The following is a 26,502-nucleotide window of genomic DNA, read 5'->3' as shown; positions in this document are numbered from 1 at the left end:
CATTGCAGAATCACTCTTAATATCAGAGGTACAAGAGAGATAGTACAACAACCATATTCTATAACAACTCTACGAGAAAGCCAGTTGAAAGAGTACCAGCCTCATAAGAAGTCAGTATGAAACTCCTACCAGATTGTGTATGCACCATAGGTGCAAGTATTATAATAGAGCTTCAAGTTGTGGATATGAATTATACCTATGTGGAAGGGAGGTCATGAAAGAGATAGAAGAATGTGAGGTGATATTTTAAGGTAAGTAAGGTAAATGTGAAAAGCGTACGAGATACTCAAATGCAGAAGGTTGTGAATAGTCCTTACTTCAGATAGAAGGATAGAAGTGCGGGGATTCAATATCCAGGAATGATAGCGGCTGCATCGGTGGTATGTCTTCCAGCCTATGGTTTCTAGGTATCGAGAAGCCTGATTAAGAGAGTTAGAGACGATGTGATGTCTCACTTGATATTCCAGAATGACATAAGGAAATCTATGATGCAAACAAGTTAAATGAAGGTTGCGAGTAGTATAAATAGATATGTATAGGTCGCAAGCTTAAGTATGGTAGAGTGACAAGGTTTTAGGAAGACATGAGTAAGGATAAGGAAAGGCAAGTGATAAGGTGACGAGAATGGATAAGTCCTCGGGATTAAGCCCATGAAAACAAGAAAAACTGATGGTTTCTCTAAGTTACAGAAAGTTTAGTATAGCCTGAATGAACTTAAAGGAGTCTAAGACTAATAACATTTAGAAGAGATGGAATGATGCCCTGGTAGTAGAATAAGGGTGTAATTGTGATAGATAAAGGATGACGTTTGGGCCTTCGATTGAGTAATGATTTGAAAAAAAAGGGATTTCATGAATTGCACAGGATTAAAATACTCATGTAAGGTGAATCATATTGGGATGCTATGAATACGGTTATGAAAGTATAGTATCGTATCGCCCCCAGGTGGACTTGGAAAATCACTTCAAATATTCCTCGATGCGACGTGAGCCCTAGCGGCAGATTATAGATCAATATTGAGGTGAATCAACAATGGATGGATAAAAGTTACAAAGTATGAGATGATATTAGGCCGTCATTCTTAAGATAAATAGTAATGAGAAAGCATTAAAGGACTTAGATTTATACATATGGGATAAGCAACCAAAGTAACCTGGAGTTTGGTGGCAGACCTCAGTAACGATAGATCGAAGTAAGAGTTATGGTATAGTATGATCTACCTAGATGAAATAAAGCCATGCGGATAGATAACCAGGCCGATGAAATAAGATATAGCAATATTCGTAAGTTCAACAAAGTACCGAGCGAAGAACTTCAACATACCCATATATGCCCAGAGGGATATCTTATCAAGCTTTGTATATGTTTACAAAGTGAGGCCTAGAGATTGGCTAAAAGCTGGAGGAAAAAGGAGAGAAGAGTCGCATAGGCACACTTACAAGGTCAGAGTCGTACAGGCTGCATGACAGAAGGTAGCAACAGTTACGAGATTGGAAAGATTTCGACCGCAAGTCGCGGTGTGAGAAAGAGGCCTAAAGGGGGGAATGCCCTGGCCTTTGGATTTATTCACAGAACAATTGCCTAGATAGAAGGAGAGTACTAAAGTATTCGCAAGAGCTATAGGTTATGATAATGATAAGTGCATCCACGAATATTCCAAAGGGGGGAATGATGTTACATCCCGCATTTTAGTAAGTTAAAGTTTCATCGTAAGTTAATCGACTAAGCTCGAGAATGAGGTTATTTTTGAGGTTAAAAGCATTTGTGCCATTTATAACAGGCGATAAGTAAGTGTTGTGAAGGTTAAAGGGTAAACGAATCAAAGAAAATCAGTTTCGTTGAAGATTGTCAAGTTGGGATAAAATACGGTCCAAGCTATAATACCCAGTATTTATGGACTAGTGCCAAACAAAGGTACCCCATGACCATGATAATAGAGTACATAAAGTGTATTAAAAGTGAGTAGTATTTTAAGTAATTTGAGATAATTCTTAATTATGTGGGTAATTGGTTAATTATTGATTAATGAGAGATTAACTAGTTAATTAAGGAATTAGTGGGAAATTAATTAAAGACTTTGGATTAACTTAACCCCCCCCCCAACGTGGCAGCACCCCCTTTCCCATTTAGCGACTCTTAAAATAGATTGAAATGTGGCACATTTAAGAGGGTTATGTGACACCAAGTCTTGAAAGGTGGGGCCCACACCACCAAGACTTAAAATCCCTTCTCTAATTCATAAATGGAGATGTATTACATCTAAGTTAAAGAAAAAGGTCTTCAACAAAGATGAAAATGGCATTAGCAACGTGAGTTGCTTTAACCTTTCATTCAAACGAGATTTCTTTATATTATAGCAACATGGGATTTGCGATTCTAAGGGAGTACGGTGCAATCTTTCTCAAGAATAGCATACGGATATCCCCCTACTTTGATCCGCTGTTACGTGTTTTATCGCAATTAACGTGTGTTAGAGGGATTGTTAAGAGAATCAGCTCAGGTATGTTAAGGCTTTCCCTTCTTTCCTTTTGGCATGATCCAAATGATACAAACGAAACGAGCAAAATACACAACTTTCATAAATGACTCTATTCATAGAAATACTATGGGTGTCTATATTCTTGATTCCCCATGTGTCTTATTATTATATCTTTTGTTCATGGGTCTCAGAAAAATATGTAGTTGATAAAGTTATCAGAAAGGCATATTGATCTTATGACATTCCAAGAAGTCTTATTAACGCACTTCTTATGCATTTCATGCATTTATACATGTACATTGACCCATGACCAGATGGCGTTATATACGCGTATATTATATGTATATGGGATATGTGAAAAGGTTACGATGTTATATACGCACCACCACCTGATCAGCTGGTATACGTTGATGATTTTGCCCACAGTGGACGAGATGATATGATGGGATGCCCTCAGAGGCTTGATAATGTTATGTACGCATATACCTATGCATGGTATGACATTTATATGCATATGTATGGCATTATAAATATTAATGATTTTGATTCACAAAGTTATTCAGACTTACATATTGAGTCTTTTACTCCATGTTTCACTCATGTCTATTATTTACTGATTTTCATTCCTTACATACTCGGTACATTATTTGTAATGACGTCCCTTTTGCCTGGGGATGCTGCGTTTTATGCCCGCAGGTCCCGATAGACAAGTCGAGAGTCCTCCAAGTAGGCTATCGGCTCAGCGGAAGATGTTGGTGCACTCCATTTGCTCCGGAGTTGCTTATTTGGTCAGTATGATTTGGACGTGTATTGTTTAGTATGGCGGGGCCCTATCCCGTTTATGGTATTTATCTACTCTTAGAGGCTTGTAGATATATGTCATGTACGTAAAAGATTGTATGGCCTTGTCGGCCTATGTTCAGTGTACGAGTGATCATTTTGGTCTTATAGGCCTGTATGTCTTATGTATAAGTTGGTATTACATATTTTTATTCTAGTTATTCCATGATAACCTTTTCGTCCCATTTACCGGTGATAGCATGATACGAAAAGATACGTTATGTTGGTACTCGGTTGAGTAAGGTACTAGGTGCCCGTCGCGGCCCATCGGTTTGGGTCATGACAGTTATTGGGTTGTATGATTCCTTCTACGTCTTCGTCGTTGAAGGACGAGATTTCTTTCGGTATGTAATCCTGAGCCCGAGATCGCTTTTCTCTTGTGATCGACACCTTAGTGAGTTTTAACACTGGCCCTTGGGGAACATCGATCCCTCAAACAATCATGTTAATAACGTGTTGCGGTTCTTCCTGCTCGTTTTGTCTATTGAACTCTTTGTTTTTGAAATGATTCTTGGCCTGATCACTTAGAAACTCCCGAAGGTGCCCTTCATTGAATAACCAGGCTACTTCTTCTCTCAACTGTCTGTAATCTTCTGTTATGTGGCCATATGTGCCATGATACTTGCATACTTGATTAGGATTCCTCTGGGCTGGATCAGTCTGCAAAGGCGGGGGCCATTTAGTATCCTTGATGCGTCCGATAGTCGATACGATGGCAGATGTATCAACATTGAAGTTATATTCTGATAATCGTGGTGCTTCCTTAGGTCCGGTATGCCTGTCAAAACCATTCTTGCTCATGAGCCCTCGAGAGCTCTGGCCTCGATCATTTCTCCTTAGACCTCGTACGGAGTTGTGCCCTGGTCCGTTGCCCCTACAATCTCTAATTATACGGCTGGTATCGATCCCTGTTCAACCTTGGTTCTCGGTCAACGTCCCTTTTGGTAACAGACGCGGAAGGAGCCCCCAGCTGCTCGTCTTCGACTCTAATCTTCGATTGATATCGATTATGTACATCGGCCCGGGTAACAGCCGGGTACTCAATCAAGTTCTGCTTCAACTGTTGTGAAGCCACTGAGCTTCGTTCATTTAGTCCTTGAGTGAAAGCTTGAACGGACCAATCATCGGCGACCGGTGGTAGATCCATTCATTATATTTGGAACCGAGACACAAACTCTCTAAGCATCTCGTTATCTTTCTGCTTTACCTTGAAAAGGTTCGACTTCCTAGTCTCGACCTTTATGGCTCTGGCGTGTGCTTTTACAAAAGAATCTGCAAGTATGACAAAAGAATCGATAGAGTTAGGTGGTAAATTATGGTACCATATCATTGCTCCCTTTGACAGAGTTTCCCCGAATTTCTTTAGTAACACAGATTCGATCTCCTCGTCCTCTAGATCAATCCCTTTAATGGCACACGTGTAAGAGGTGACATGCTCGTTGGGGTCGGTCGTTCCATTATACTTAGGAATCTCGGGCATGTGGAACTTCTTGGGGATCGGTTTGGGAGCCGCGCTGGGGGGGAAGGGCTTTTGTACTAACTTTTTGGAATCCAAACCCTTCAATATTGGTGGTGCCCCCTGGATCTGATCAACCCTCGAGTTATAAGTTTCCACCTTCTTGTCGTTTGCCTCGATATTCTTTTCCCCGGACTCTATCCGCTTTGTCAGTTCATCGAGTATTTTTATAATTTCGGAGTTAGTCCCCGATTCTTGTTCATTTGACCTTACTACGGCTGGCCCCGTTCTGTGGGTGACTTCTTGGGGTGGACCGGGCTCAGCCCTGCTTGGTGCCTGGGTTTGGCTCTGCAACTGAGCTCATACCCAAAATGCAGCATTTCAAAGATCATACGTAGGATGATCCTGTCTTCTCCGATATTTTGGGTATTTCGAGCTGCAGATCGGGTTCCACCATGGACTTTGTTTTCAGGACCCGTATGTTGGTTCGCGTCGATGGCCACATGTGAATTAACGTCAATCGGATCCACGACCCGAGTCTCAACGGGTCAGTGGGTGGCCTTACATCACCGGGCGTCACGTTGTTATTCTCACCTTGATGGCCGGATCCGTAGTCGATATGCAGGGGCAGTAATTGAGAGTTCGTCATCTTTAGCCTGAAATCAAAGACACTTCAAAGAGCAAGTGTAAAATTGTGTGTTTTATAGAGATTTGTATCAAATAACTACTATTATCCTTAGCTCCACGGTGGGCGCCAAACTGTTTACCCAAAAATCGGATAACAATTGAATTTATACACGGCTCTAAGGATACGTGATATACCTTGGTACAAAATTAAAAATATATATATTAATATTGAAATTAATTGTAAAAGAAATAAATGCAAACCAGGCGAATCAATTAGCCTTGGCCCTCGAGTCAGGTCACTCTCGAACCAAGTGGAGATTCCGCTAGTATATGAACAGAGTAACAAAATATTGAAAGCTGAAAGAAAACAATGTATAGCTTTGTATTGCGTGAATGTAATCCCCCTCTACAAATGATCAGACCCCCTTTATATAGTAGGGAAGTCCTACTCTTAATATAATTCTAAATACAATAAGGAATCTCATGATAGGTTAATTAATTGGCCTCTCCTTGATGTGCGTCAAGATTTTCGCCGAGATTCTCGCCCAATTGCGGATATTCCGGCTTTCTGTTTTTTGGCTCGATAAGCTTTCCTCGGTCTTGCTCGATCTCTATTTTGCTCGGTCTCGATCTTGATCGGTCTCTATTTTGCTCGATCTCGATCTTGGCCGATCTTGATCTTGATCGGTCTCTGGGTCATGAGCTCGGCAACCTAACTTCGCATCATGGCTCGATATTACACGAGGTTGAACCTTGGTCTATCATGTTCCAGTCTCGATTAGTCATACGAAGGGCAAGCTCGGTTTTGACCGTATACAAGTATATACCACATAGCCACTTTTAGGGCGTTAGAATATCGCCAGTATTTATAACGTAATTGAAAATAGTCAGAATTTAAAATGCGACAATTAGTTAAAATGTAGCACCATAAAATTCAGGAAATCCTAATGGAATTCGAACGGCTGCAAGTGGAGTTCGAAATTTTTAAAGTCGAGCTCCTGCGAGTCTATGGAATGCATGTTCAATGATGGAGATGTTTTATTTAGCAATTATTTCGAAAGGAAAAATTTGTTATAAATTATCCTCTTCTTAGATGCGTGCGGCTTATGGAATGCATATTTAATGATCGAAATATTTTGCTTAACAGCTATTAACACTATTGTTGTTAGGAATGAATGTTTAATGATGGATATATTTTGTTTAACAACTATTAACACTATTTTCGTAAGAAGGTTTGACAAACATTTCTCAGTTTAAATTTTGCTTTCTTCAGTGGTTAGGTACTTGTTGAATCATATGTTTGATAGTTTAGAATGGCATATTATAAAAGAACAAGAAAATTAAACAGATGATGAAAATTGAGGACCGTTCAAACTTCAAACCACGTGTCTGAAGTTAGGCTAAACCACGTGTCCAAAGTTTTGAACTGCCAAAAGTCCAAAACTTAACTTCATACCCATAATCTAAAGTTCGAAATGCCATTCAAACTTCAATCTCATAAAATTAAGCTTTGACAGTTGAAATTCAAATCTAAAATTTGAAGTTCGATTTTAAAGCGATTAAACTTTAAATACTTTGATTATATTCTCCGTTTCAATTTATATGACACATATTACTTTTTGAGATTCAAACCGTGTAAAATTTGACTAATATTTTGAAATATTACTTTTTAATCATATTGATATAAGAAGAATTGCAACATAATACTTTTTATATATTATTTCAATATTTTAATTTTAAAATATTAAATTGAACTAATCCAATTTAATTTTAAAAATGGATCAATTTAACTCTGAATAAGCCAAATGTGTGATATAAATTGTGTTTGACCAAAAAATATGAGATCTTGGTTCAAATAATTAAATTTATATAAATGATGGTTAATCTTAGCTAACAATAATATCTCTAAGATGGAGTTCTTGAAAAAGCAACACATATTATGTAGATATAGTAGGACAATGGCGGTAGCAAGCAATAAATATTCTAAAAATCAAAGGTAATAGTGTAGCATTCAATATCAATGAATAGCAATAAATGACATTTAAGTAAATAAAATGAATGAGTCACCCAAGAAAGGATGGAATAAGTGGATGTTCTTTCTCACAATGATGAATGATAGACAATCCCTTAAATATTTGAGTTATTCTCGGATCTAGTGGAAAAGTATGGACAAGAATCTCAGTGAAAATGTGATGTTTGTATCTTAGCAATGAGATCCGATTCTCTTTCTCAAGTCAAAGTGTATTTTTTACAAATGAATATCACATGTCCCTATCATTATGTCTCTTTTTATTTATAGAGAACATGTTCCTAAAAATTCAAATAGTACAAGTGCACAGAATATTCACTTTTGTGTCCTATCTCGAAACTAGCTGTTACAGCTCCGTTAAGGGTGCTCGACCTCGGCCTTGATGAAAACTCTTCGACTTAGGTCTTGCTAACTCTTTTATCACGGTCCTACTAACTCTTCGACCACGTTCCTGCTAACTCTTTGACCACGGATTTTGTTGATAATTAGATTACTTCGACGCGTGGCATCACATGAATGTTTTACTAACACTATTTCGACTAAAAATGAATTTTTACCCATACAGTTAGTCCTTCCGCTTATCGAGGTTGTTCCCACGGACGATGTCGGTGAGCAGACAATGTCGTTCATAATTCGATTTTATAGAGTTGGCTGAGGTCGTAGTCGTGGAGACGGGGCTACGTGGCCTTCTGAGGTTCGCATATTTTGAATTTTTTGAATTACCCGGGAAGCATGTCGGAGCCATCTGGTCCAAGAGAAGAAGTGATGTCATGACATCATGCGTCATAATGACGACATTTCCTAACGCGTTGCATCGATTTAGGTGTGACTCTTGATTGGCTCTGTCGTTTCAATTTTTGTGCTAATTATGATCCACCGTTTCGATTCTGGTGCCTCCCAAATCTTATAAATAAGAGAAGCTTTGTCGATTTTGGAACTTTTTAAACTCTTTCTTATTTTCTAGCACTAGCTTACCCTTCATCTTCTTTGCAGAGCCCTTTTTCTCTATGTTTATATGATTCACTTTGTTCCTCATTCCCTCTTTCTTGTTATTCCCTTTCACTATATTGCATCATGTATAACGTACCTTCTGAGGCCGGTGAGGGAAGTCGTGTTGCCCCCTTGGCAATGGTATTTCCTTCTCATGAGGAAGGTGCTTCTGCCGTTGTTGAGGATGAAGCATTCCCGATGGTGGAGGAGATAATCTCGCGTAATCCCGATTCCAGGTCCGATCTTACTAAAGTATCAGATGTTGCGCCTGGAATTTTTAAATCACTGATGATGCCTAAAGAATTGGCGGAACTCAAGGCCAAATTCGGCCTTCCTAGCCATGCTGAGCTGATCCCTGCCAGAGGAGACGTGGTATAGGTACACCGCCTTGGGTACTGCACCCTTTATGCATATCCATTCCTCATCGGACGTTCTCTTCCTCTCCTCCTGCTAGTGGAGGAATTTTGTCGCCATTATGGTGTTTGTCCAGCTCAGCTTTCACAGTACGTCTACAAGGTGATAAAGATGTTGACCAAATTCGTCGAGCTGGCCGGGGTCGATCTGACACTACAACACTTGATACACCTGTTCGCCCTTGGCTTTTATAAGGGGATGATGTTGAACCTTCGCCACTGAGGAGGAAAGTGATTGGTGATGAAAATGGATGATAAAGCTAATCATCAGTTCTGGCTTAACTTCTTCTTCGTCAGGACCAAGGGCGTCGTGGCCAACATCAACGGCTTTCCCGAAGCTTGGAACCACATGCGTGAGTGCCCTGTTTCCTTTTGTTCTTACTTTTGACTATGAGTTTTGATTAATGATGACTTTTTATTTTCTCCTTTGTAGCTAACAATCCTCCTCCTCCTCTGGCCCCTCATATTTCTGACTGGGTCGAGCGACTCCTCCCTCATATCGTACAGATCTGTGATTGGCCAAGCTTTTTCAAGAAGTTCGGGCATGCTCTCCCTTCGACTGGTAATTTCTTATCTTTGGCCGCGGCCACTCCGTCCCCTATTATATGCGAATTCATTTTGTTGACTTAGTACTGCCTATTTTTCAGGCAGGGGTTCTCGAAGGAGCCGAGCACCAGTGCCTTCTTTTCGTAGGGCGGTTGCTGCCTTTTTGACTTCGGCTCCGGTTACGACCATTGTATCTTTCACTTTGGTCTCGACCTCGGCTACCGTAACTCGGGAGCCCATCTCTGTTCCTTCTGTGACTCCTGCCTCCCGACTTGGGGGACACTTTTTCTCTCAGAAGTTGAAGTACTTGAGGTGGTTGATATTCCAGTTGTTTGGTAGTTGCTTTCCTTCCATTGTCTCTAGTTGGAATGAACCCTTGTTCGCTTTGGCTCTGATATTGTATGAACTATCCCAGTTTGTTCCAGCTTGCCTTCCTGGAGGTCTTTGCTCGCTTGAGTTTTGGCTTTCAGTACGTAGTCCCCGAAATTAAGTGGAAGGACCTTTGCTTTCTTGTTGTAATAGCGTTCTGCTTGTTGTTTTATGGCAACCATTCTTATGTACGCCATATCTCTTTGTTCATCGATTTCGTCGAGTTCTTGCCTTCCACCCTCGTTGTTACTCATACCGCTTTCATGAGAGTACCTTAGTCTGAGTTCTCCGACCTCGACCGGTATAACTGCCTGGGTCCCATAGACCAGAGAGTATGGTGTCTCTCATGTGCTCGTCTTCGGAGTTGTTCGGTAGGCCCATAACACTTCTGGTAGTACTTCTGGCCATAGCCCCTTGGCATTTTCGAGTTTTTTCTTCATGATGTTTAGTATGGATTTGTTGGAGGATTCTACTTGCCCGTTACCTGCTGGGTGATATGGGGTTGAGAGTATCCTCTTGATATGCTATTTCTCGAAGAACTCAATGATTTTCTTTCCTATGAACTAGGGTCCGTTGTCACAGTTGATTTCCTTGGGTAGGCCGAATCGACGGATGATGTTTCTCCATATAAAGGTGATTACTTCTTGTTCCCGTATTTGGGTGAACGCTCCTGCTTCCATCCATTTAGAGAAATAGTCAATTAAAACCAAAATTAATCGTACATTGCCTCGCCCTGCTGGGAGGGGCCCCACAATGTCCATTCTCTATTTGATGAACGACCAAGGGGAGGTGACCGAGTGGAGGTATTCGCCTGCTTGGTGAATCATCGGGTCATACTTTTGGCATTGTTCGCATTTACTCACGAAGTCTGCGGCATCCTTTTTCGTGGTGGGCCAGTAGTAACCCGCTCGTTTGAGGCATCTAACCAGTGCTCGATAGCCAGAGTGAGCTCCGCAATGGCCTTCGTAGACTTCTTCGAGGATGCGCTGGGTTTGGTTCAAGCCTAAGCACTTCGCTAGATGGCCGCCATAATTCCTCTTGTATAGGTCTCTATGAAGGAGACTGGCCGCTTGTATTCTTAGTTTTTTGGCCTCTTTTTTGACGCCTAGGAGTGTGTCATCCTGCAAATATGCGATACGACCAATCAAACTTTGGACTTGTTTCTTGGTGGTTAAAAGTTCTGGTATCCTCTCGATAACTTTGATTTGGTCTGGGTTGGCCTCGATCCGACACTAGAAAACCTAAGAACTTTCCCGAGGCTACGCCAAATGCACATTTCTCCGGGTTCAACTTCATTCCGTATTGTCTGATTATGTCAAAAGTTTCTTTCAAATGATCGATGTGATCCTCTGCCCTTTCAGACTTGACCAACGTATCGTCTATATATACCTCCATGGTCTTACCGAGCTGGTCTTTGAACATCTTGGTTACTAATCTTTGATAAGTATCCCCCACATTTTTCAGTCCGAACGACATGACCCTATAGCAATACATTCCTTGGTAGGTGATGAATGTGGTATTCTCTTGGTCTTTTTCCTCCATAAGAATTTGATTATAGCCTTAGTAAGCGTCTAAGAAACTCAATAGTTCGTGCCCGACTGTTGCGTCGATGAGCTGGTTGATGTGGGGTAATAAGAACAAATCCTTCGGACATGCTTTGTTCAAGTCTGTGAAATCCACGCACATACGCCATTTTCCATTTTTCTTTTTGACCATCACTACGTTGGCTATCCACTTGGGGTACTTTGACTCCCTAATGGAGCCATTTTCTAACAGTTTTTCCACCTCCTTGCGGATTGCATCGTTGATGGAAGAGTTGAATTTACGCTTGACTTGCCTTACTGGGGGGTGGAATGGGTCGACGTTTAACTTGTGTGTGGCAATTTCCTTTGGGATGCCCGGCATATCTGCATGGCTAAAAGCAAACAAATCTACATTAGCTATTAAGAATTGACTGAATTTACCTGGTTCCTGGAATTTACAGCCGATATAAGCCTTCTTGCTATGTTCATTGAGGTCCAATTGAATGGGGTCGAGGTCTTCTACGGTCGAACCTGTAGCCTCGACCGTGTCGGGATCCATAATGACATCCCCATCTATTCTTGTTTCGACCTCGACCCTGTTGATTGCTATGCTTCTTTTTCTTTGTCTTTTTTCTGTTGGGTGGTTGTGCTGTCCAAGGTAATGCGGTAGCATTCTTGGGACGTGCGTTGTTCCCCGAGTATGCTGAATATCCCCCATGGTGTTGGAAATTTAATTACTTGGTATAGGCTGGAGTGGATGGCTCTCATGGGGTGTATCCATAGTCGTCCCACTATGGCGTTGTACGTAGTGGCCTGGTCCATGGTGTGGAATATCGTCTCCAGAGTCACACCGCCGGCCAAGATCGAGAGTGTAATTTCCCCGGATGTCCGCTCAGCTGCATTATTAAAAACCAGTTACCATGATACAGCACGACACTATCTTATCCTCGAGCCTCATTTGGGTAAGGACTCGGGGATGGATAATACACGCACCGCTTCCATCGTCCACCATGATGCATTTTACATCGGTATCTAAAATGCATAAAGTAATAACGAGGGCATAATTATAAGGGAAAGTCAAACCGTCGGCATCCGACTCGTCGAAGATGATACTTTTTCGAGTCCGTCGTACCGCTCGTGGGTGATAGACCGCTTGAGCTTGTGAGTGCTGGTGAACTTCACGTCGTTGATAGAGGCATCGTCGTCGCCGCCAATGATCATGTTAATGGTACGAGCTGGCGATGGCGTCTTTGGCGGGCCTTGATGTTCATGTCCTCTAGCATAATCGGTCCTTCCCTTATCGCTTAGCATCTCTTTGAGGTGCCCTTGTCGTGACATGTTTACGACTTATTGGCTAAGGGCTATTCAATTTTCTGTTTTGTGCCCGCGTTCTTAGTGGAACTCACAGAGGGCGTCAGATTTTATGGTGTTCGGGTCTGGCCTCATCTTCAACGGCCACTTTACTTTTGTTCCGAGTTTCTCTAGAGCGTAGACTATTTCTGTAGGCGACACACAAAAATTGTGAGCAAATAATAAAGGAGGCATACTTATTTTGTTCCGATGAGTCCCTGTCCTTGGCCTGGACGGGCCTTTTTCATAGCTAAGGGAGGGTGCGGCGGCTGCCCTGACATATGGTTGGGGGCGTTCCCTGTTAGGTTATGGAATCGGATGATCTCTTCTGGTACTGTCTCTTCGTTCTTTTCTGGATTCGGCTTGTACCGAGGTTAGCCGGTGAGTTGGTCCGTTAAGGTCGGCCTTGTCTGCTCGGACCTCCGTACAATAAGCATTGTGGATTTCGTCCCAAGTGATTGGAGGATACTTTATCAATCGACTCAACAGTTTTCTAGTTGCTCTTGAACCCTCTCTACTCAACCCGTTCTGAAAAGCTGCGACCACCATCCCTTTGGATACGTTTGGCAGAGTCATCCTTACTCTGTTGAACCGGGCAAGGAAGTCCCTTAGTCCCTCTCCCAAGGATTGCTTGATAGCAAATATGTCATTTACTCTCGCCTCGGCCCTCTTAGCTCCGGCATGGGCGGTTACGAACTTATCGGCCATATCTTCGAACGTTTCTATGGAACGGGCTGGTAGCTGTGAATACCAATGCCCCTCCCGTGAGGGTTTAGCCAAACTTCTTTAGCAAAATAGAGGACACTTGTTCCTTGGTGAGGTTATTGCCTTTCACGGCGGTGACGTAGTGAGTCACATGATCTTCAGGATCGGTCATTCCGTCGTATATCTTGAGGTAGGGCAGCATTTTGAAGGTCTTTGGTATGGCATGCGGGGCTGTATCATCGCTATACGGGTGCTCTACGAACCTATCGGCGTCCCTTTTTGGCAGCAGCTTAGGAGCTCCCGGTATCTTGTCGACTCGTTCTTGGTGCTCTTTCATCTAGTCACGGAGTGCCTTGTTTTCATTCTCCATTTCTTCCATCCTCTTTAGAATGATAGCAGGGGCCTAGTCACCTGCACTGTCAGTAACATTGTGAGTTATACCTGTCGTTGGAGGGAGGGGTCGGTTGCACTGCTTGTCTGCTTGTTGTATCGCGCAAGCCCTTGCGGTTTCTGCAGTCATTCCTGGAGCGAGTTTGTTGAGGACTCTTGCTAGCGTGTCGGTCAACCACGCCTCGAGGAGTTTTTTCACAGCTGGGGGCATCCCATCCTCTGTAGACGTGTAGGCCCCTTTTTTCGCTCGATTTTATTATGCTGCAGTGTGGGGTGGTGACCTCTCTCGCCTAGGGGACGCGTTGGGCGTCGTGTCCTCACCTACTATTTCACAGCTTTCGTGATGACATTCATGAGGTTGGTTGGGAAGTCACTTATTATTTTTGTCCTTTCTCCTTGGTTACCTGCCATGTAAGGTTTTGTATACACAAAGAAAGGATATCTCAGTGTTTTTTTGACGTTAGTAACTTGCGTTAATTGTAGATCTAGAGGAAACTAAAATTTTAACTAAGAAATCCCCACAGACGGCGCCAAATTATTTGATCAAAAAATATAGATCTTGGTTCAAATAATTTAATTTATATAAAGGAGGGTTAATCTTAACTAACAATAATATCTCTAAGATGGAGTTCTTGAAAAAGCAATAAATATTACGTAGATATAATCGGACAGTGACGGTAGCATGCAATAAATATTCTAAAAATCAAAGGTAATAGTGTAGCATTCAATATCAATGAATAACAATAAATGACATTTAAGTAAATAGAATGAATGAGTCACCCAAGAAAGGATGGAATAAGTGGATGCTATTTCTGACAATGATGAATGATAGACAATCCCTTGAATATTTGAGTTATTTTCGGGTCTAGTGGAAAAGTATAGACAAGAATCTCAGTGAAAATGTGATGTATCTTAACAATGAGATCCGATTCTCTTTCTCAAGTCAAAGTGTGTTTTTTATAAATAAATATCACATGTCCCCTATCATTATGTCTCTATCTCTTTTATAAGGAACATGTTCCTAAAAACCCTAATAGTACAAGTGCAGAGAATATTCACACTTTTGTGTCCTATCTCGAAACTAGCCATTACAACTTCGTTAAGGGTGCTCGACCTCGCCCTTGATGACAACTCTTCAGACTTTGGTCTTGCTAACTCTTTGATCACGGTTCTGCTAACTCTTCGACCATGTTCCTGCTAACTTTTCGACTACGACCTTCTTTGATAATTAGATTACTTCGACGCGTGGCATCGCAGAAATATTTTACTAACACTATTTCTACTAAAAATGGATTTCGACCCGTACAAAAATTAATAATAAATTTTAGGTAGCGGTGCTAAAAGCCTAAAAGCGACTATTGTGCACTTAGCCACAACAAATATCAAAGGCCAACAAATTTAATAGAATCGCCTCTTAAACCGGATTGGTTTTACTAAAAAGTTAGCGGTATTGGCAATTCCACGTGGCCATATTATATACATTCTCAGTGACTAGTAATTGAAGCTCCCTCTAAAGAATTGGGAACTAGTGTTTGATGTAAATTGCATTGCAAGAAGAATTTTAAGAGCAGAGGCAAGGGCTAATTTTAACTACCTTTTTTATCTGGCAAACTGATTTTTGAAATTGGTTCCAATGAACATGGCGTTCACTGCACCCGCGAGGTTCGCAGGTTTAACTGTAACTCCGTCGGCTCATGCTAGATTTCGCCGGCAATTCACTCCGTTTGCAACTTTATCAACTCCGCCGACCACCAGCAGTAGCAGCCGTGAAACGGTGGATTGGGTGAAGGCAACTGCAAGTTTCTTTGAGGGTGATAATCGCCCTATTATGTTATTCGATGGTATGGTTACATGTAGCATGGTTTATCCTCCTATTTTTTCAATACCCTTGATTTCCTACATCACTTTTCTTTGTCAGTTCAATTAGGAATAGATGTTATATATAATAAATTATAGTGAAAGTAAAGGGTTTTAATGCTGCGGAGCAAGATTAGGCATTTAGCAATTAATTTTCTACTGTTTAATACCTCCTTGGTATTATTTTATTGAGTAAAAGTTACCTCTCAGAGGGGAAAAAAGGTATTTACCATATAATGATTGAATTTGCTTGCTGTTTATTTAACAAGAATGTGATTTTAGGTAATTTTCCTGCTCCTTGTTGCACAACATAAGTATCCCAAGCTCCCTAATGCTCAACTTGGTGCCTGCGTTTTATGAATTTGTCAATTCTCAAGCACAACATCATCGTTTTTATTTTGTCTGTGTTGATGTATTTGAAACAAATTTTCAAGTTTTGACCACAGCTATTCCAAGCCTCAGAATTTCTCCATGTTATCATGAAATGCAAGTTTAAAGTTTATGATAATCGATCTCGGATAGTGTAGCAATCCTCTGTTTGGTGGTTTTGGACAACATAGCGCGTGAAACTAATTAGAATTGTTTTGCATGTCTTGCAGGCGTGTGTAATCTGTGTAATGGAGGTGTAAAGTTTGTCCGTGATAATGATAGTACAAGGTTGGTGTTCTCACCTTTTCTTGTTTTTGGCTGAAAGGATGTCTACATTCAAACTTCCTTCCCTCTGTACAATCAAGCTCTTTAAGTATGGTTTATTTTTATATGAAAGAAGATATCTGTCTCAGCAAATTTGATGGCTCTTGATCAGATATTCTAGCTGGTTTACAAAGTTATGTGTCGTGACCGGAGCTATGTGCTAGTTCTGCTTTCAGAAATTTACTTTATGTTTACCCTTAATGTTTGTTCTATCATACTCTTATCGTCTTGGTTAGTGTTTAAGAGGTCCCTCTGCTGCATAATTTTCCTAAATATATTTGGTAATATTCTACTTCAGATAGAACATAGAATGGAAATTGAAATGGTGAGCCCAGGTCAAAAGACGTTGTCTCTTAACTATTTGATGAATAAAAGGCTCGCATTGCTTATTAAGAAGAGTCTGCTAAGAGAAACTATCTGAGCTCATCTAATTAGAGAAGGGAGTGTTATTGACTCTTACCAGTCAGGCTTCTTAGTGTAATCATCATCAGTTGATGTTCCTTGATTTCTTGATTCTCATGAAGGTTACTACTCCTTTAATTCCACATTCCGTCGATATCCAGGAGAATTAGGTATGAAGCTTTACAAAGTGAAGCAGGGAAAAATCTGTTGAGGAGATCTGGCAGAGCTCCTGATGATATTTCAAGTGTTGTGCTTGTTGAAAAAGATAGGTATGCTGTATGCTCCAATTAAAAAGGGATATGTATGCTGTCTAACATGGCTCTAATGCTGAACCAAGTTTATTCTTTTTTAATATTTTTTAGGTGGGAGGGCGAGGGTGGGACAAGGATCATAACTCTATACTTAGTGCACAAACAAACTAAACACAAACTTTTTTCAACTTCGACTTGAATTTTTTCTCAGCTAACTCAAATTTTGTCCAGATGCATACTAAAATGGCAGTAATCACGGAATGAGTAACTAGTGAAGACTGTATTCATTTCAGGTCTTATGTGAAATCCGAAGCTGTTCTGAAGATTATGGAGTACATTAACTTGCCTTTCCCTCAGCTAGCCTTTTTCTTACAATTTGTGCCTCTGTAAGTTTTCACTGTTCTGATCCCAGTTTTAACTTAGTGGAGTATAAGAAGAACTTGCTTCATCTTCTGGTGCTTAATTCTTCCCTCATTTTAGCAGATTCATTCGAGACTTTGCATATGATAATGTTGCCAATAACCGTTATGCACTCTTTGGCCGCTCTGATTCATGTGAGATATAACTGGAGGTGCCAAACACTCTTTAGGTGCTTCGGTTCATGTAAGAATTGAGATGGCGCAACATCATTTGATTGCAGACATACAGAAACTGGTACTTTTTCTATCATGCAAGTAAAATACTCTCTTGTATAGAACAGAATTTGATATAGTTTATAATCACTTGCTGCTATCTGCATATTTAGAATCTAAACTTCTCTATTCTTATCTTATTATATGGCTCTGGTGTTATGATTAGTTACACAATGGAGAAAGAGAATGCTGGACAATAGATCTTATTAATTTGATTCTATATTAAAGTTCTTATTTTCTATCTGACATCTTGTTCTGACAATTAATTGTATCTTTTATGTTAGGCGCTGGTAAAGGGAATTTGCGATTTTGTACATAAGTTCCAACTCTAATATTGTAATTGTACTGTAAAATACTAAAGGTCCGAATGAAATGCTCTAGGATTTATTTTGTCCCTCTAATTCGGATATAATGTTGCATACAAAGATAAAAGTAGCTTCTGAGCTTATCGGAAAAAGAATTAATTGTGGCTCTAATTAGTTATTCGTTAATGAATTTGTATCCATAAGCCTTGAATCTAGTGATTCCCTAAATAGCAGTATAAATATAAACCTACAACAGTTGATCCGCATGTTTTGCATAAAAAAGTTTATTGTGGCTGTTGAACCTATCAAGAAAAGCAAAAACAGTGGTGGCATTTCACTAGTTATTGGTTACAGAAACTGTATCCATAAGCCTTGAATCTAGTAATTCCCTAAAATAGCAAAATAGCTATAAACCTATAACAGTTGAGAATAATGGTACAACATCCTCCCAGCCCACCCTATATTTTATTGTTGAACAATAAGGTATGTTTTGTAACATCATAACTATGGCAGCAGACAGTTCACAACAGGCCTAGTATGAGTGTGTCTTCCATGAGCATTAACGCACTTGGCATGAACAGGGTTACCCTTAACAGATGATATATACACATGATCGACAAGTATGTTTTTGCAGCCAACAGTTTCGCTGCAGCTCAGATTTATCACCTCGTCCATCAGGGAAGTCCCTGATATTCCTCTGAATGCTATGTCGCTCAATGCAACTGCAGCTGTCTGTGTTAAATTAGTCAAAACAGTCACTTAGTAATGAAATTCAACTGTTAGTAAACAGTTCACTAGAAATTGAACTTATATACACTGAAATTTTAACATGGCTACTATATTTTAACTTGTTATAGCAGGTAAACTATCTTGTTTTCTAGGTTAGTAATGTCAAACTGTTGGAAAGTAGTTCACTAGTAATATGCGGATGCTGACTAAAGAAGTATCAACTTGTGCCAACATTTGCAAACAGTATTCTTTTTCTATTTTTATTTTCTTGGTTTACTTTTCACATTTCAATGTTAGTGTATTACAGTAGTAAATATATGTGGTCTCACATCATTTTTGCAATTGACTCGGCTGGGGCAGTAAAATTGGTCGATGATGATGGGATTGTTGACTGCAACCAATTTTATTCCTTCAAAAGTGATCCTCCTTGCATACCCTTTGCCTCCCTGTTCCATTTGAAAACTAACATGTTAGCTAGTTATGGCTGTAAAAATGAACTGCTTGTATTTGTCAAGTTTAAATGACTAATATTGTCAGAGTATTTTGCAACTGATGAAAAAACGAAGTGCACATTACCTGCCAGGTCTTAATTCTTACTCCTGTTAAGGTGTCTTTAATCGTGCAATTTCGTACGCGCACATCTTCCACAATTTCAAATCCTCCTTCTCCCAAGGATCCAATACTACAGCCATAAAAAAAATTCAAAACTTTTATGTACAATTTTACAACATTCTAGTAAACTGGATTTGAAAAACCAGTAATTAATTAATTACCTAATACCATGGCCTGGTCCGCATGTTATGCCGCTTATATTGACATTGGACGATCCTCCTCCTATTGCAATACAGTCATCGCCTATCATAATTCATTGCCCAAATTATAATAAAAAGCAAGTAAATTTTGTACTCTTAACTAAAAGTTGTAATTCGACAGATAAATCAAAAAGGGGTAATAGTAAAAGGATTTAACTTATATACATTGACTCTATATTTTAACCATTTATAGTACATGCCACTTGCTTTACTTTTAAGTTTAATTTCACTTATTAGAGCAGCTATGATAAGTTATATTTTGAGTGACTTGACATTGTAAAAAAGTTGTACATTATAAAGATTCTTTTACATTGTTAGTGAGTAGAAATAAATCTCATAGTGAAAATGTACCTGTGGCAATGAGAGAGTTGTGTATTCGTACGTTTGTGCTAGCGGAAACGTCTATCCCATCGGTGTTGGGACTGTCACCGGGGGACATAATACGAATATTAGCGATGCTAACTTCATTGCAAGCAGTCAATATGATATGACTTCTAGCGCTTCTAATAAGCGTTACTCCCCAAACTCGAAGTCGGTCGCATCGTCTGAAAATCAATGCCTATATATATACGAAGATCATCACATTACGTGCACACATATATAGAGGAAATTTGAGAAATAGATTAACTGTATACTCACAGTTGGTCCTTTGCATTGTGTTTCCTGGCCAAAAAATATTTCCATATGTAAGACATTTTGCTAGATATCTAAAGGTTTCTTTTCAGTTTTCACCATAGAAGCCTTTGAAAATATGCTTTAATTAATGCTTACTTGGGATGGGTTGTTATCATCCAAGCAAGGATTAGACCACCATACATGGCCTTGGCCGTCAAAAACTCCATTTCCATTAACAGTAAGATGGTCGATATTCTCGAAAATGAGCCATGCATTGGTTGCACGTCCATCCCATCCCGATTTTGAGTTAGGTGCAATTATATTTCCTGATACCTGCAAACAGACACCACTAACAAAATAAGTTATCAGATATCTCAGCATTGTTTTGATCTAGCTTAGTTATATGAGTTTAACTTTTATACATTGATATATTCAGGTTACTTAAAAGATAATTACGTATAACTATTCGTAATAAATAGAATGAAATAGAAAACTGATATTGTGTCACACCAAGTTAAATTACGATGTAGTGTTAGAATTTGACATATTGTTTGTGGTGTATAATATAAATCCTAGTTAAATATGCTTGTTTGTTTCTTAATAATGTTGAGCAAAAAGGCTGAAGGGAATGACCTGAATATGGATAAAAGAGGGTTTGCAAGGACCCTCAAATGTTGAAGGCGTCAGTAAGAATTTCTTTTTTTCTGGTATAACAAGAATTACACGACTCGACTCCGATTGACAGACAGTTTCCCATGCCTTGAGGAAAGCCTGCATAATATCCACAGTTCAAATTATACATCCATGTTTAGAAATTCTCACATATTCGAGGAAATATATAAGAGTACTTGTAGTTGCTCTAAATCGGTGTAAATGCACATATAAGCTCGAATGCTAGAAAATTCAAGAAATAGTAATGGTTTTTACTTACTGGGAGATCATCCGTTCTTCCGTCTCCGACTGCCCCAAAATTCACGACATTGAAAGTTTTAATGTCGTCAGCACTCCATACAGGAGAAAACATGCACAACAAAACCAAGAAAATTCCCAAGTAAACCTGCAAATTAAACCACATCATCATGACCCAAATGCTTTAGACCTAGTACCGAACCTAGAAATTTTTCAAAGTTGTTTTAAAAATCCACGATAAAGAGTGTAAAATATGTGTTATATATCTCTAAACTATAATATTTTACCTATGTATACAATGTAATTTTTCGACGAATGGTGGTCAATTGACCACCTTTTGACCGTGTGGCTTCACCACCGTTTAGACCCTCGGGCAAAAAAAACATTTTTTAATTAATTCTCTAATGTAGCATATAATTTTATAAATTATCATTTATGTGCGAAAAATAGAAACAACTCAATACAAAAGAAATAATTAGTGATCAAATATATGGACAAACACAAATAAGGAATTTTAGATTTTAGTTTTCGGTTAAGATTTTCAGTAATCAAAGGTAAACAATAACAAGAACGCTTTTGTGTTATATAAACTGAACTCACCATTGTAGTACCAGCTAGTAAAAGAACCATGCATAATCAGAATGTGCTGCAAATCTTCTAGTTATATAAATAAGCATAGAAAGATTAAAAAGCCACGATACCCTCCACACTTAAGATTGAAGTTTCACAACCTTTTTCGCATCAACAAAATATATATATAATTCGGCCACCATTTACCAATATCATTATATTGGAGTAAATTCTCCAGCTTCTCATTTAATCAAATCCATAGATTTGACTAATATTTTTTTCGTTTAGATCAAGTGACTTAATAACCCTCTTGGATCTATCACTTATCACGTCTATCGAAGCAAATAATAGAAATAATAGCTGACTTAACGCATAATTGGCTGATTTACGAATTACGCAAGTATTATATTTGTACTTTTTAGTTGCTTTAGACGTCCACAAAAGAAAAGAAAATATATTTTACTGTATAAAGTCTAAGAAATTTTACTTTTTATATGGGCAAGTTCGAATGTAAAACACAAAGCACGATGGAGCCTCCTTTCACTTCAATCGAAAACAGATAATTGAATGCGATATGATGAGATGCTTGAAGATTTTCATTTCCGAGTAGCTTTAATTTACCTTCAAGTTATATCAGTGTCTTGCCAAAAAAAAATAAAAATTAGTACAATAAATACCAAAAAATAATGATTATATGTTTTGATAGAAGTCACCCTATCTAATAGAATGAATTTGCAGCCTAATTGTTGCGGTTCAAATCTGTACATAAGTTGGGTTGGTTCGAATTTTTTAATTATCAAACCAAATTAATGGTGTCAAGTTTTTAAATTTATAAACCAAACCAAACCAACAAAGTCAGGTTTTTCATTTTCGGGTTTTCGTTTTTTTTTTCCGGAAAAATCTTCATAGCATAAAATATGTAACTTGTGCTCCAAATATTTCTTAAGTCCTACTAAAATACAACTATATAATATGTTTTCCAATAAACTAATACAATAATATGAGATAAGTCATAGTATTATACTAAAATATTCAATAACAAAGATAAAATAATAAAATTACATAAAACAAATATTGCTAATTAATAAGCCATAATGAAAATCAACATAATCTAAAAATACTATATAGGTCATGCTAAAATAAGTAAAGCTAATAAGTACTAATATTAATTACATAAATAAGCATTAAAGAAAAAGATAAAGTAAGTTATGCATTTTCATTTAAACCAATGTAAAACTAAAATAATTATCCAACACTATCGTCATTTTTAGTATTGAATTGAATTTCTTTTGTTAGCATTAGTATTGATTTGAACTTTGTTTGAGTCACTACATTTATGGATTATAAAATTTATTTATTATTCAAGAACGTTAAGTCTAAAGTTGAAATAATACGTTAAAAGATAAAACTGTGAAAAAGTTTAAGAAATATTTATAAATTATATTACAATAAATATTTATATGTATAAAATATTTTAAAAATTATATAAATGTATTATCGGATTGGTTTGATTTCGGTTTGACCTTTTTTAGTTAAAACCAAACCAAACCAATTATGGTCGGGTTTTATTTTCCAATACCAAATCAAATCAAACCAAACCACATCGGTTTTTTTTTTCCTTTTTTGACTCGGATTATCGGTTTAGTGTGGTTTATCGGTTTTCTTTGTACACCCAATCAAATCCAACTAAGGGCTTTCATATCTTCTTCTGTGTCACTTCTCTTGAAAATTTGTAAATGAAACGGTATAATTTTGCCGCTTAAAAGATATTCAACAATAGCTATATTGGAAAAGTCCGGCGAAAAAAGCGTAGTATTTGATTTCATTAACTTTTTAGTCTGGTACTCATAATAAACTAGCTAGTACCATCCGTTTTTATAATACTCCAGGACAAACTAACGTTAACAGAAACCAGATATCTGACTTCAGAGGGATTTTGACTAGAAAGACAATTTAGAGAGGTATGAAAGATCAAACAAGAATTATCTCTTAAATTGATCACACTTTAATTTGGTTTAATTCCTATAGATATCCCTTATTCCTGGCCATTCCTTCACTTCACAGCCTCCTACTAGCTAGGTACACTTCGGACACTATTTCCATTGCCAATCTTGGACTTTTGATGTGTTAGATTTTCTTGCTACTTCAATCTCACGGATATGAAATACTTTTCAAATAAGATCTAAATAGTTGATTACTATAAATGGCGAGTTGGTAGCGTGATCTTCTGCAATCCTTTTAATTTGTTATCATCCAATATCCCCTGCCTTTTTGTAAAGTCATACTTCTATTAGAAATAATGTTTCGTTGGGTCAACTTTGTCCTTTTGAACATGTTACATCTAGTACACCCAATCCCTTATTGTTAACTTTTCCGAAAAGCACTCTAAATTTAGCGATTCGCAGTTTCTAGTAAGGACGTGTTTCCTCTATCAAGGCATCTTACTTAGAAAAACTGAAAAATATGTGAACCAAGCAAAACTGCTTTCCATCGAAGTCCTGCTTAAAATGACAAAACTTCTTTAGCACACCAGAGCCTCACTACTGCAGGAGCTCTTGAACCATATTGTGGTTTAACCAAAAACAGCAATAATAATCGTCCTAATAGTTACTTATATTTGTAGTATGTCTAAGGAGTGAAAGAAGATAAAATTGATCAATAAGAATTGGAGGAACAGCTGAATTCTACTGCGTACTCCCTTTAAATTTCAGATTAGTACACTTCCATTACAATTAGTGAGGAAATAGAGTAAATAATACGGTTGAATGCATTCCTTTATACTAAGTTTGCCTTTTCAACTTCTCATTCTTACAATTGCAGCTTCCTCCGGTTGTTGTATGATGGTACTAGAACTAGTGCATAGTCTATATCAATTCAACTGGTATAAAGAGCAATAACATCCCAGCTACTTGTGCTTTAGGCAACTTAGTTTTTGTTCGAAACACAGTGGAAAATGGGATTGCCCCTCTTAACCCATTCAACTTGTGTTTTGGCCAATTTACACGAGTTGGGAAGTCGATTGGCTGTTAGAAGATAATGTTGGGAGGATTTGATCAATCAGGCCTTTTGTTGTGACTACCAAATTTATTGTACACATCTAAGTTAAGAAGTCAAGTTAATGCTTCTAAAAGGATAGCATATCTTGCTAAACCTATACTCATATCGAATATCCAAAAGCTGTCTTGCTTTCTACAACGTCATAGAGCAAAGTAACCATACCTAAGTAGCATTTGTTTATTACAAGACATAAATCAGGCAAGCGAAGTGTTCCAAAGTGGACAGGCCCAAATTAGATAGAAAGAGGAAGGCCCAAAACTAACCACGAAGCAGGCCAGCTATTGTGTACAGCATAGTGGAACCAATAGAAAGCAAGCTCCAGCCCAAGTTCTGTGCAGATTTTACAGCGCGAGAACGACAGTAATTATGACCGTACCAAGTGTCACTAGGGATGCCAACATTGTAGGTGAAGGTGACAGCTTTGGTGTGGTAGCCGTAGATAGTAACATCATACGGTATCCACCCATCGTATCCACTCCTGTACAGGTACACATAACAGATCTGATACGTACATGGACCGTATACCGTGTATGTATCCTTTGAACACCGCTCAAAAGCCCTGCTTGACGGATCATCTAGTCTCGGCGCATAAACCTGGAAAAAAAGGAGTTTGAACAATCGAACAGTAAAATTAAACAATACTATTTCCTGACACTCAATAAATTGAGCTTAAAGCTATACGAAAAGTGGTTTACCTGATTTCCATAAGCATCACCAAAGGATAGACTAATTTGGTCTCTGGTGAGTGCAGGAGAAGAGCAGCTTGTCCTTATGCTCACCGTAAATGAACAGCGGGCATTCTACGCATATGATATTCAGATTAATTTTAAAACCCAACTGTTTATTAATCGATGTTCGGACATAATAATGGGCACTCGTATTTTACCATATTTTTCAGAATAGCTAACGCCAACAATTTTGGGGTGAAGGATAGTTGGTTAATTGACTAATGTCTATTTTCTGCACAAACATTTGATAAATGAAACAAAAAGAAGATGAAATGAATAAAAGGTACCTGGTTCGAAGTGGTGTTGATTATGTCGAGGGATGATAAAGGCTGGGGCAAAAACACAATGGATCTTGATGCTTGAGCACCGTAAGTGATGGACGCGACGGTGATAACGAGAAGAAAGAGTAGCGCCGGTCCTCTGATCATGGCTGGTGATATCTAGAGCCCTGTTTTGGACTTTCTATTTTGCTGAATTTAAACCACTTTTTTTGGAATATAATAGCAATGGGTGATTACTAATTTGTGGCGAACTTGGAATAGTACACGAGTACAGTTGGGGTAACAAAGAAAGGGGTATATTCGTCCTTCCGCCACTTGTGAGGGTGAAAATGAAGGGATGAAACGTTAGGTGAAACAGATGGTAAGGATTACAAAATGGTAAAAACGTGGTTGGCGTGCAGAGCTAGTGCACAGGGAAGAATCGGATTATCCTCGAGAGTATAGACTCAGAATTGGATTTATTCGTGGGCGCCATGTATCTTAGTGACCAAGTATAGGGACATTTTAGTCTATCAAATTAAATTGTTCGATGATGTGATTTGATATCTGATAGGGATGGTTTGTTTGGTGGCTGGACCTGCGAGTTTCTTATGTCAATTCTAATCTTACCCCTTTCTCCAATTTCCTCTAAGATAAAATTTTCTATTGAGAAGAAATACAAAATACATTTGAAAAAAGAAGAAGAAAGAAATACATAATAGTCCCTTTCTTGAGTTTACTTCCTGGTTTAGAATTCACCCTAGGCATTATGAGCTAATATGTTCCAGTTTAATCATTTTTTAGAAATCTCTGATTGGACGAAACTAAGATTATTTGACTAAGTTGCCATACCATCCAGTGTCAAATGTCAATGAGCATATAGGCAAGCAGCTTCATGATTTAAAGATTTAAAGAGGAAACGTAAGGTTAGGAAATAAAATCTTGATAGGTCAATCGAGTGGTAT

At 38.6% G+C, this 26,502-nt stretch overlaps 3 protein-coding genes across 6 annotated transcripts; 1 reads left to right on the top strand and 2 right to left on the bottom strand.

Moving 5' to 3' along the window:
* The first annotated feature begins 15,099 nt into the window (after positions 1–15,099).
* On the top strand, positions 15,100–18,687 carry LOC107772407 (DCC family protein At1g52590, chloroplastic). Of its 4 annotated transcripts, none has more exons than XR_001645067.2 (6): positions 15,100–15,558; positions 16,174–16,231; positions 16,831–16,938; positions 17,214–17,306; positions 17,404–17,574; positions 18,492–18,687. XR_001645067.2 is itself a non-coding variant. In XM_016591912.2 (5 exons), the coding sequence occupies exons 1-5, from the start codon at positions 15,351–15,353 to the stop codon at positions 17,483–17,485; spliced, it is 549 nt and encodes a 182-aa protein (XP_016447398.1). In that variant the 5' UTR covers positions 15,100–15,350; the 3' UTR covers positions 17,486–17,798. The 4 variants fall into 4 exon arrangements, 2 of the variants coding, with proteins under 2 accessions (XP_016447398.1, XP_075107636.1); XR_001645063.2 differs by lacking the exon at positions 18,492–18,687 and adding an exon at positions 17,837–17,953; XM_016591912.2 differs by lacking the exon at positions 18,492–18,687 and having other exon boundaries at positions 17,404–17,798.
* On the bottom strand, positions 18,101–21,677 carry LOC107772397 (putative polygalacturonase At3g15720). The gene is made up of 10 exons (XM_016591900.2): positions 21,523–21,677; positions 20,945–21,070; positions 20,647–20,784; positions 20,170–20,346; positions 20,038–20,061; positions 19,750–19,957; positions 19,360–19,441; positions 19,163–19,268; positions 18,916–19,032; positions 18,101–18,589 (listed from the first exon to the last, which is right to left on the bottom strand). Exons 1-10 carry the CDS (start codon positions 21,550–21,552, stop codon positions 18,362–18,364), a joined length of 1,236 nt encoding a protein of 411 aa, XP_016447386.1. The 5' UTR covers positions 21,553–21,677; the 3' UTR covers positions 18,101–18,361.
* Positions 21,678–24,611: 2,934 nt separating this feature from the next.
* Positions 24,612–26,001, bottom strand: LOC107772422 (embryo-specific protein ATS3B). Its single transcript, XM_016591927.2, has 3 exons — positions 25,565–26,001; positions 25,245–25,349; positions 24,612–25,143 (listed from the first exon to the last, which is right to left on the bottom strand). Exons 1-3 carry the CDS (start codon positions 25,703–25,705, stop codon positions 24,808–24,810), a joined length of 582 nt encoding a protein of 193 aa, XP_016447413.1. The 5' UTR covers positions 25,706–26,001; the 3' UTR covers positions 24,612–24,807.
* Between the last annotated feature and the right edge of the window lie 501 nt (positions 26,002–26,502).

The sequence above is a fragment of the Nicotiana tabacum genome, chromosome 4 (assembly GCF_000715075.1).
Source record: "Nicotiana tabacum cultivar K326 chromosome 4, ASM71507v2, whole genome shotgun sequence".
Lineage (NCBI taxonomy): Eukaryota > Viridiplantae > Streptophyta > Magnoliopsida > Solanales > Solanaceae > Nicotiana > Nicotiana tabacum.
This window is presented reverse-complemented; position numbering and strand designations above follow the sequence as displayed.

Excerpts from the sequence above, each read along its gene's own strand:
- LOC107772407 (XM_016591912.2), top strand. The coding sequence starts at position 15,351 with ATGAACATGGCGTTCACTGCACCCGCGAGGTTCGCAGGTTTAACTGTA. Across the intron at positions 16,232-16,830 it reads CGTGATAATGATAGTACAAG|GAGAATTAGGTATGAAGCTT; the intron begins GTTGGTGTTCTC and ends GTCGATATCCAG. Across the intron at positions 17,307-17,403 it reads TTCTTACAATTTGTGCCTCT|ATTCATTCGAGACTTTGCAT; the intron begins GTAAGTTTTCAC and ends TCATTTTAGCAG.
- LOC107772397 (XM_016591900.2), bottom strand. The coding sequence starts at position 21,552 with ATGGTTCTTTTACTAGCTGGTACTACAATG. Across the intron at positions 19,269-19,359 it reads GGACCAGGCCATGGTATTAG|TATTGGATCCTTGGGAGAAG; the intron begins GTAATTAATTAA and ends TTATGGCTGTAG. Across the intron at positions 19,033-19,162 it reads TAAGAATTAAGACCTGGCAG|GGAGGCAAAGGGTATGCAAG; the intron begins GTAATGTGCACT and ends CAAATGGAACAG.
- LOC107772422 (XM_016591927.2), bottom strand. The coding sequence starts at position 25,705 with ATGATCAGAGGACCGGCGCTACTCTTTCTTCTCGTTATCACCGTCGCG. Across the intron at positions 25,350-25,564 it reads TCAACACCACTTCGAACCAG|AATGCCCGCTGTTCATTTAC; the intron begins GTACCTTTTATT and ends TCATATGCGTAG. Across the intron at positions 25,144-25,244 it reads GTGATGCTTATGGAAATCAG|GTTTATGCGCCGAGACTAGA; the intron begins GTAAACCACTTT and ends CTTTTTTTCCAG.